This window comes from Lepeophtheirus salmonis, chromosome 3, assembly GCF_016086655.4.
Source record: "Lepeophtheirus salmonis chromosome 3, UVic_Lsal_1.4, whole genome shotgun sequence".
Taxonomy (NCBI): domain Eukaryota; kingdom Metazoa; phylum Arthropoda; class Copepoda; order Siphonostomatoida; family Caligidae; genus Lepeophtheirus; species Lepeophtheirus salmonis.
The window spans coordinates 15,617,584-15,629,015 of NC_052133.2; the positions used below are offsets into that span (position 1 = coordinate 15,617,584).

The window sequence follows — 11,432 nt, forward strand, 5'->3', positions numbered from 1 at the left end:
CAGGCCTACCCCTCGAGATGCAGCCCAAATCTTTAGTCGATGGGGTTGGCATCAGGGTTATAGGGGGTAAAAGTGTCAAAAAAGAGTTCAAAAAACTCAAGACTACTTCATTCACTCCATTCAAATAGTATTGCAATGGAGGAGATGGATTTTTTTCATGCCTAGTGTCAAAAGTAGCCTCTTCACCCTCAAAAGGCACTTTCTACCCACTTTTTTTATAGCTCTCTAGGCAGGCTGGTGTTAATTGTATTTCATGGTCCTTGAGACTCCCAAATGTATGGAGTAGTGAAAATTAAGTTCATCGTTCATGTTGAGGTGTCAATTGCCCGACTTGTATGCAAGCTAGAGAGCTCAGGTATGTTATGTTTTTTAATTAATTGCATATGCTTTTATATTTTGAAATATTTATTAATTTCAGTCACTCAACCTTCATTAATTATTGAATTAGCAAGTATTCAGGTTTCAATGGACCACCCGGTACAACATGGAACGTTATGTCATATTGAATATACTTAATCATTCATTGATGGAACTTTTATCAATCCAAGACAACCTGATCATATTATTACTTAAACGTTCTAAATTATTGAATAAATACTTATGGCTTATGAGTAACTATTAGTGTTGGGTTTCGGTCTGGAAATCCTAGACCGGTCTGACACCCATATATTTTTTGTTGGACCGAACTAATTTGGTCCAACAAAAAAGCTGAGTCTGGACCGGGCTCATATAAAAATTCGGTCTATACTGATTTTACAGATTAATTGTGAATAAAAATATATTTATATGGATACAGTATTTGTTCTAGAACTTATCGTGTACTTTTGAGATTTTTTTGAAAAAAAAAAATGAATGACAGTAGATCTAGAAAAAAAAAGTTATCTCATAATATATGATCCAAAAAAATATATCCATAAATTGAGAGCGAAAAAAAGTCGGTCCATAAAGTAAGACTAAATCAAAATCGGTCTAAAAAGTGAGACCGAAATAAATCGGTCCACGGTCTGAAACCATGGTTTGGACCGAAAAGTTCGTTCTAAATTGGTCTTGAAAAAATCACTTAAGACCGAACGGAAAAAAAATTCGGTGCTGGACCGAGTTTCAACACTAGTAAGTATTTCGTATTTTATTATTATTTTATGTGATCAATTTGATTGTAAAAATATTTATGAGTCTAATTTCCCGTCCACTATGGAAAGTTTTTCAAAATTTGGAGTATTTATTTTATTTGGATTCAAAAAGTTTTGCGTCTACAGGTAGCTACTCAATATTGGGATGTTTTCTGTTCCAGAATATTAATAACAGCTGAAGAGTTTGTTTTTTTAATATTACATGATGAGTCAGAGAGTATTTCAGCTCGTTGCTAGAATTAATTTAAAGTAACATTCAGTTTTTATGTATATAATGTTCTTCCCATTTTTTTCTCTTTTTTAATATGAGTAACACTTTCGAGATTTCATTCATTTCTACATACTGTTTTTATACAACTCTATGCATAAACTTTCTTTTTATTCTTTTAAGTATAACGCACAGACTCGATTGTATTGTTGTTTCTTAGATCAAGTACCTATATATATACACTCAATAATGACTGACTGATAGCATCCACACAAATATCGATACATACAAACTTTTTTTATTAATAAACATGATTAGAGAAGTGAAAATAAGCGCATTTGGACTGTAAAAATTAAATCTTAAGTTAAATTCTTCCACTCTTGCGGCCGTTTTCAAAAAATATCATTTTATGTTAAATGGAGCACTAGTTTCGTCAAGATTAAAGTCCAAAACGAATAAACATTTGGTATTTTCCAGAAATTACGTTTTCGTGTAGATAGGGCCTTAATGCTTTGTTATCAAATTATTACATATTTGGAGATTAAATATAATTTGACAAATGACAAGTGGGTTTATACAGGAATAAGGAAATGAAAAGAAGTTTAAAACGAACAAAGAAAACAGGGAAATTAGTTTTTCTTCGTAGTAGTTTGTACTGCGCATTATATTTATCCATGTATTGAAATTCCAAATTTTGAGTCAGAATTTGATATGGGGTACAATCAGCAAAATTTATAAATTATTAATAAATGTCGGACAATTTTCCATTTTGTAATATTAATAGAACCAAGTATAAATATATATCTAATATATGAATAAATTAGGTAAAGGTCGTCCTCCATGACCTAATTTTGCTTCTCACTCTGAACAGGTTAACGATCCTTCCTCAAAGTCCCTTAGGATTAGCCAAAATCTTAGAAAATAGTTGAAAAAGGTGGTTTTTTCAGAGGAGGGGGAATTAGATTTTGTTTGAAAATGTCTTTAGGAAATAACTATGGGAGTTGATAAAGGCCATCCAGATTTTCAGATTCTTAATTTACAATATAAAACGTCATCGATCATCTAAATAAAAAATAAAATAGTTTTCATAAGGAAAAATTCCCCAAAACTTATTTCTTTAAAAAAAATATAGAGCAATTTATTTTTTTTAAATAAAAGTTAATTACTTAAATAATCTGTAAAAAGGTTATTGATATTTTTCCTAAAATAATTTTTACGATGTTATTTCTAAAAGATTTTTTTTTTTTTCATTTGAAAGATTCTTCTGTTATATCTTTTTATTCTATAATAAATGAGTAATTGAGATAAAAAGGTTTAAAGATAAAGAATTATAAGGGAAATTCCACTTATACATAAGTAAGGATGTCATGTTTGTAAAGAATTTGTGAGCACAAGGAGAAAACGGGAGCGTGGCTTCAGGTATTACTGAATTAAGTATCTTGTTAATGGCGTTGATGTTTCATTGGATTAAAGCATTTATGAGACGAGGGAAATAAACACAGGCCCACTCCATATCTTGTAAGAGGGTAGGAGTAATTACTTTGATGCCGATCCTCAATTTTACTATTAGTCGAACAAGGACGTAGAGTTATAACTTCCTTACAAACCCTCAGTGTTATTATCCGCCATTCATATTAATATGTTCTCTTTTCAATAATTAAAAAAATTGAAACAACTTTAGAAACTAAAAAACACTGTTCAAATTACGAAATATAAAATCTAGCACGCGTTGTAGTTCATATTTTCTACAACTCTAAGTATACTTACTTACATTACACGGTCAGATGTTAATTTTAACTCATGTCAAAAAACACTTTTCAAAAAATGATGTAAATTTATTACTCACTCAATAGTTCCAATTTCTGAGGTTTTGAATCTCACCTCATCCAAATAAAACCTTTAACTTACATACTAATTAATATATATTTGAGAAATCATAACTGTATAAAAAATTTAATTTACTGATCACTACAAATATTTTTATCAACAAAAATGCAAGCGATTTGCATACATATTATGTTAATATAAAAGTTTAAAAAGTTTAAGAATGTCAAAGGTAAATATTTCATACCTTGAAATTAATCAATTATTTACAAAAAGGAAGGACTACCTTTCTATTCATGCAAGTAAATCAAATACTTTAGCATAATAATTCAGGTCAAAGTACATACAATATATGAAGAAGAAAAAACTCTGTTTCTCATCCAAACAAACATATATTTGCTTGAAGGGGAGTTATGGACAGTTCCAACAGGCCCTTTGAATTCTTTGGGATTTTTTAGTTGAACTATAATATAAAGCAATTTGAAAAAATATTCGATTTTAAGTGTTCCTTCATTTTATTAGATTTTTGTATGATTAGATAAATTTTTGAATGACGACGGAAGCTGGCTCCCCATCAATCAGTATCTGACTCAGATCGTCTGTAAAGTTGTGTGTTGGCTGGAGGGGCTGTAGCCCCACTCACCCCCACAAAAAAAATACATCTATATATATTTAAACAAATTTTCCTTGAGGATTACAAAATTTGAAGCAAAAACAGGAGGAATTTTTTTTAAAGGATTTCTATTCTAAGAAAAAGGTCATTCAGGAAAATTGTGTAACAGATAATTTTTTCCAAAACAGAATCCGGCGGCAGGGGTGTCCGCAGGATTATATATATATATATATATTATTTTTTTTTTTTTTTGAGGGGAGGGCTTGGTTTTTGGATTTTTTTTTTAATCCACAAATTAAATTTTTTTCTTTTTAAATTCAAAAGTTAATTTTCAAATATTAAATTTTATACAAAATGTTTCAACATTTCCCAGTTCCCAATTTCCCAAAATGAAATTGCAAATTATAATTTTTTGAAAAAACATTTGAAAAATAAAAAATTTCATAAAATTTTTTTTGAAAAATAACATTTTGGAAATAATTTTTTAACAATTAATTTTTTTGAAAATTTGAATAGTTTCAGGGGCAACATTCTCTCCAGCCCACTCCCTGTGGATGCCCCTGTGCTGATGCCTCTGTAATTGTAATATATCCATTAAAGTAACAAAAAAATCTGAAGAGCCCTTTGGGAGCCGAAAGAGCCGGTTCTCTAAAAAGAGCTGGAAATCTTATCAATAATGAACTTTATTTAGATTAACTTAATAAATGAGTAAATTTTTGAATGCTAGAATATTTTTATGTTTCCATCTATATACATGTTCATTTAACTCTGAATCGAAATTATGAAAAGAAAAGGTGTTTCTTAAAAAAGGCTTTAAACACCAAACCTAGTACTACAATTGAAAATCTTAATGGTCATTCTGGAATTTATTGCGTAAATAGCAATAGTAAATGAAGGTTTTAGTCAGCGGGTAAATATGCTGTTGTAGTAATATATGAATAAAAATGCAAAATAAGTACTGTATTTTGATAAATACGAGTACATAGATTTATGTTAATTAAATAATTTATTAGGGTATTTTGAACAATGAATAAATTAACTCTTGAAATTAAATAAGTTTATACGTTATCATCATAGCTTAAGATTCTAATAAATATAATTAAATAAGTACTCCTAAAAAAATAACCGAAAGTATGCGCCGTCTAGTGACCTTCTTTATTAGAGCTGTAAAAATCGATTATAATGTTCATGTGGATAAATGTGATGTCCATCCTTTTGTACGGAGGCCGAGTCTGTCAAATAAAGGAAAAAAGGACAGGCATGGACTTCCTTGTAAGCTGCAACATATATTAACTCCGAGCTTGGATCAATTTTTCCAAGCTCCTCTTCACAAATCCCATCTGAGTACATGGATCTTCCAAAGTAGCAGTCTTCAATTTCATCATCGTGACATTTAACAGCCCCTGGAGGAACAGGCTCTCCTGGAAGGCGGAATCGGAATTGAATGCGATCTTTACTATCGTCCAAAGAGAGAATCTGAAAAAGGATTTAATGGTTGAGCATATTAGTATCTAAGTCTTTTTATTTGTCTATGACATGATGTCATCTTTATTTTATTTCTCAAACTTTCATTCACAAATATAGAGATACAACCAATTTACAAAATCAGTTGTTAGTAGTTGCTTAGCCAATTTTTTCCAACTGTTAGACTTTTCTATATTTATGTAATAGTAGGATTTTTTAACAGCTTAACTGGAGATAATTCGAGTTCATGACATTACTAATAAAGAGCAAGTGAAGAAATAAAAATTGATTGTGAAAAAAAAATAATCCGTAATAATCATATTACAGGAATGTGGTAGTTAGCCAATTTTTCCCAAGTATAGGGTTATTTTTCATAAACTGTTGATAAAAAGAGGCTAATCAAATTCAGTCAATGTTGTTGTTTTTTTAAACCCTCCAAGATGCAACCAAAAGGCCTTCCGGGTCCTTAATCCAAACACCGAGACCCTCAAACTCGATGTCAGTGAGCACTAGGACTACATCCGCAGTGGGTGACAGGCCTTCTGCCGCCATCTGGCTATTTATAAACGTCCAGAACACTGATAATGGGGGAGGGAGCACAAAAATCGACAGCTGACAACAAAATACAGTGTAAACTTTTGTGTTAGTGAGGTAATGTAATTATCTATGAATAGCTATGAATTTTTTAATATTCATTTTTTTTAAATATATAATTTGAAATTTCGTTCCAAAAAATTTAATTTTCACTTAATAGCTATAGATTTTTTAGAGTTTTTTTCAAAAAATTTGAAATTTCGTTCCAAAAAAATTAATTTTTGTTAATAGCTATGGATTTTTGAAATTTTTCTTTTAAAAATTTAATTTTGGATTTTTTTTTCAAAAAAATATCTAAAAAAATAAATATATATATTTATACATAGAGTTTTCTACATAGATATACAAAACAGACAGTGACTATTCAAATTTTAGCAGTGATAAATAGGTACATGTTAACAACATAGACGGCGCTTCAATTTTTTTAATGTTCCTCACTGCATTTTAAATCTGATTATTATTTTTAATGAAAAAAATTTCTTGTTTTTTTTTCAACGGTAACTCTCTTTATATATTTTTTCTCTTCCGTAGTTTTCAACAGTTAACTCTTTTTTGGATTAATAGAACTGACTCTGTCTATTATGAATTGAAAAGGGCGTTAATACTTTTTAGCACCATAGCATACTAAAATTAAGGATAGTTAGGTATTGTTTTTACCCTTTTTTTTGTTTTTATTCAAAAAGGTAAGGTTGGGAGTAGAGAAAAAATGTACCATTGAGGAAAGAGTGAAACTCTGGCTCAGATCACATCATCATCTTTATGGAATCTCGCAACCTTTCCCCGGAAAATAAACAAACAAAAAAAAGCTCCTACAATTAGTAGGGTAGTTAGCCTATTCTTTCCAACAATGTAATTCAGTAATTGTTGGAATTTGTTCAAAGTTTAACAGCATGAGCTATTCGAATTCGAATAATCAAAGTTGAGAACACTGATTAAGGGGGAAAAAGCAAGAAAATCGACAACTGACAACAAAATACAGTTTAAATTTGTGTTAGTGAGCTAACAAACCGTCTATACAAGGAGACTAATATGCATCATTGTCTGGAGCTGTTGAACAAATACTTGAGAAATTAGAGGGATTTCATAATAAATATCCCTTTGAAAACATTTATTGACTAATGAATTGATTACATCGTACAAAACCCCTCCTTAAAACATTATACATTTATAATGAATATTCCTTTTATCTAAATTGACAAACACTCCTTTATAGAAACACATAAAAACTGCTTTCTCATCATTTAAATAAAAATATTGGGAAATATATACCTCATATTCACTTGCATATGCGACAGAATTAGAGCTGACTATTGGGTATTCGCATGCCTCTTCTCCTTCATGCATTATACCAGAGTGTAAATTGTCCTGAAAAAAAAAAAATTTAACAATTCATTCATAAGATATTTATACCAATCATGAATTTTATGTTACTTTGCTTCCCCACACCAAATTTGTAAAAAATTGCAAAAGTGAAATAATATTGAGTTTTTTTAATTCAGTATTTTATGTTGTTTATTTTTAGAAATTTTGTCAAAAGGAATAACAACGTCCCTACCACTCACCGATTCCTCATCCTTTGCGCGACAGTACACTGTGTTTGTATATTCTGTATAAGAATGCTTAAACTTAACAGCATTCTCTGGGATTTCTCCGTTTTGAGCCTCTATCCATTTAACAGAGAAGGCAGAGGATGATACTGGAACAGAGAGAATAACATTTAACTATAATTATTTTGTAAAGGATCCAATGCTTCCCATAAAAAAAACTAAAAAGTGAGTCATCATTAAAGGTACATATTATGTCGTCCGTCATCACAAAACAAACTAGAATTATTTTTCTAAAAATTGAGACTGGATACTTACCATTATTTGGGCAATTTTATATCAACAAATTATTCGGATTCATCCCTTGAAGACGCAGAAAAATTGTACTAAAAAGAGCAAAAATTCATCGTCTCAATGAAAAAATTTGAAAAAGATAAATTTTGTTGGAAATCATGTATTGGGACAAAATTAACCCCTTAACGGGTTTTTTACAAGATATCCCGTTTTCAATTTCTACCTTTCTGTGACAGACTCTATATCTTATCTTAAAGGAAAAATTAAGTGATAGAATCATTTTTAATTTCGGTGAGCTTTTACCCAGATTCGAGTGCTTCAAAAAATAACCAATAGGTATAGATTGAACTGAAACTAGTGAGTCTTCAATATGTCAAGTTGACTAATTAGATTAGGTCGGGACTACAAAGCGGAAGAAAGTTCATAAACTTCAGGAACTCTTTGATTAAAAAATAATCATAATAAAATTCAACAGGGATGAACGAAAAGGGTTTGATGGATTGTTTAAAAGGTGTAGTTTTCCCAGAGAAAGGATCCATTCATGAATCAAAGACCCATGGGTCTTCTAAATTCGTCATGATGCTTTTTTATCAGAAGATTGATGATTCTCAAACTCTCTCTTTCCAAAAACTAAGATATCGACAGCTGATATATATTTCTTTTGGTATTTTTATTTTACAGATAAATGTTATTCTTCAGATTTTTTTTTAAATTAACATCGATTTGAAAACCATATATATCATTGGTAAAGGGGTCAAGTCAAATGAAAGTCCTTTTTGAAATAATTTCAACATTCATGAGTATCTTATTTATTCATAAATTTTAATTATGGGTAAATATGTCTTTGAAATATTGTGCTGTATCAAGGTTAATAGAAATACAAGGTTATACCATAACGCGTGCACGACTGATGTTTGATTTCCACCACGCTTTTAATATTGACATCATAGTAGATGAGTGGTTGCGTGTTTTATCCAAATCTGTTTTTGCTGTACAGCAGTCGGTACGATACATTAAATTGAAAATTCTAGCAATAGGAACGTCATATACCATGAGTGGTTGTGTGTTTTGTCAAAATATGCCTGTCTTGCCGTCGGTACAATAGATTAGATTGAAAATTCTAGCAAGCCCGATCATATGATGGTCTAACCTTGTATTTCTATTCACTTTGGTGATCTATGTAATTATGATGTAAGTAAACAAATTGAACAATTCTCCTTATCTTGATTTTTGTTCAAGATTGTTTTGGTGTTAATTCCCCAATATATGTACATATTGCGCAATTTCACACACTTGTAATAATGATCCAGAGATAGAACGTAGTTCCTAGATTCCTTATCCTATAAATCAATCTATGTGTATATGGACACGTATTTCCCCTGATTGAATTACGACACAACTTGCTAAAATAAAAAATAAGATCCATGGGGCGATTGGGCTTTAAGGGATATTTTTTATCTATTAAATAAATATACTATTGTTTAATAAATATATTCAAGTCGGAGAAAAAAAAAAAAGGTCTCATAAAAATTACCCCGAAATAAAAACCTGTTTCTTTGTTCTTTTAAGTTCTTTAGAAAACCAATAGACCACAAATATTTAATATGTTAAACGAACCTTAAATTATTTTCCCTTCTTTAAAAAAAGGAAGAAACACTCACTTTTCCATATAAAAAACATGGTATAAAGTAGGTTGCATACCAACCCAAACGATGCAGTTATCATCTTTCAAAAAACCCAATCAATCAAAAAGTAATAATAACCAATGAGTCAGCCTGTTTTACAAAAAAAAAACACTAATATTTACAGTAAACACAATTAATGTTACATATTTTTTTTTATTATTATTGTAAAGAAGATATATTGTGTGTCATTGCGGCCAAATATATATTTATATATTATATGTACCCGTGGTTTCCTCAAATAATTGTGGGCCTAGTATTAAACCAGTTTGAATGGTATCCGAGGGAGGTTCACATGTCTTTAAATGCAGGTTTTAATTCCATGTTTGTTCACACCTATATATTTTTTATTCATACGTAATTTCGGGATACTCAGAATAAAAAGTAGACACATGAGTACCTAATATGTCTTTGAAATGATCCTCTAACCCAAAAAGTGAAAGGATTAAATGTATCTTTTAAAAAAAATGTATTGTATACTATATTTTAAGATTGTATAAATGACCCTAAAAACTGATTTTTGCTCCCTACACGGGTTTATATTTATTGACTTAAATAAGACACCTATCAATGACTGCTGTTATTTTCGAAAGAGTGAGACAGAGAAAAACGCTATTGGTGTTTGCTAAAGAGTAATAAATATCATTCCATTTTGGTCAAATCTAAAAATAAATCTGTTTAATGGTCCTTAATAGATTAATAGGAAGAACCTATTTCACTTATTTTAGTTCTTTAAAACATTAATTATTAAGTGTCCAACCCGATCTTATTATATATATATAAGAAGAGGAGGTCCTTCGAGCAGTTTAAAAGGATAATTGAGTTGTAAAATAACTTACGTGAGAGTAAAAAGATGGATGTAAATAGGAATTTCATTTTTGTTTGAGTCTTACGAATGTTAGAAAAAACAACTAGGAATGAATCAAAGGTCCTCTTCTGTAACTAACTAACAAACGATGTATGGTTCCTCTTCGCAATATGTCTATAAACCTGGACTAGTACTCAGAAGTAAATAAACAAATAATTATATGTAACTTACATATAAATATCATGGCCACCTTGTTCCCAAAAAAGTGCTCGCCCGCAACAAGACGAGTTGCTGGTATGAAGACTGAGATGATGATGATGTTGATTCCTGAAGGGTTTAACTCCTCTAAAATGCAGGTGCACACACATAAACATAGGCATGATGAAAAATATGTACCTATAAAGAGTTTTTCCATGAACTCTCCCAACGGATTAAATTACATACTTCATTCTCAGTGATGAAAATGTACCCACGCAGAGACATGCGAGAAAAATGAATGGGGCCTAAAAAGATAAAGGTGGACTCAGTATATTGTGTGTGTTTTTAGGATGGACCATAAAACATATCAAAAGTGTGGACTTTGGTTATTTCTTTAGGTATTTTGACTGGCAGAGTATTTTATAAGTAATTCAAGACTTATCAAATGTTTGTTTCTGAGGAAAACATTTCAGCATTAAAACTTTCCAGAAGATTAATATACATAAATGAAGTATATATATTCATAAAAAAAATTTCTTCAGATTACAAAATCCCGTTTTTCCGGAATTTCCTGGGGTTTTAGACCTACTACAAATACACGCCAACAAAAATATTTCCAAGGAAATTTCCAATTTCATAATAGCATATGATATTTATTAGTTTTTAGAGTATATCTGCGCATCTGTATTGTGAGATGAGGCGTGTCCAATGGTTTAGAGTGTCTATAATTATGTAAATCCATTGGTGCTAGATCAATTCATTCCCAGTAAATGTATTCCATGTCTATTCATTCCGTGTAATTTCATTTCCAGTAAATGTATTCCATGAAAAATTCTTCACCTCACATTTCCTTCCCACTTTAAAGATGGATATTTAATGACCTCATATTGTTTCAATCCAGAGCTGAACTTAAAGAAGGTGAGAGTAAGGGATCTTGGAGATGGGAGTGAGAGGCCCGGTCAAAGTTGATTATTTACGTACATCTAAACTGTGAGTAGAGGAAAGTAAGTAAAAAAAGGTTTTATGAATTGATAAACAGAAACTTCTACGAATGTATCGGTTCTTAATGTGTG

The 11,432-nt window shown here is 30.4% G+C and overlaps 1 protein-coding gene across 1 annotated transcript; it reads right to left on the bottom strand.

Annotated features, from left to right (window-relative positions):
- Positions 1-4,762: 4,762 nt before the first annotated feature.
- Positions 4,763-10,373, bottom strand: LOC121114063 (uncharacterized). The gene is made up of 4 exons (XM_040707896.2): positions 10,193-10,373; positions 7,396-7,529; positions 7,103-7,198; positions 4,763-5,251 (listed from the first exon to the last, which is right to left on the bottom strand). The coding sequence occupies exons 1-4, from the start codon at positions 10,227-10,229 to the stop codon at positions 4,934-4,936; spliced, it is 585 nt and encodes a 194-aa protein (XP_040563830.1). The 5' UTR covers positions 10,230-10,373; the 3' UTR covers positions 4,763-4,933.
- Between the last annotated feature and the right edge of the window lie 1,059 nt (positions 10,374-11,432).

Excerpts from the sequence above, each read along its gene's own strand:
- LOC121114063 (XM_040707896.2), bottom strand. The coding sequence starts at position 10,229 with ATGAAATTCCTATTTACATCCATCTTTTTACTCTCAC. Across the intron at positions 7,199-7,395 it reads GCGCAAAGGATGAGGAATCG|GACAATTTACACTCTGGTAT; the intron begins GTGAGTGGTAGG and ends TTTTTTTTTCAG. Across the intron at positions 5,252-7,102 it reads CATATGCAAGTGAATATGAG|ATTCTCTCTTTGGACGATAG; the intron begins GTATATATTTCC and ends ATCCTTTTTCAG.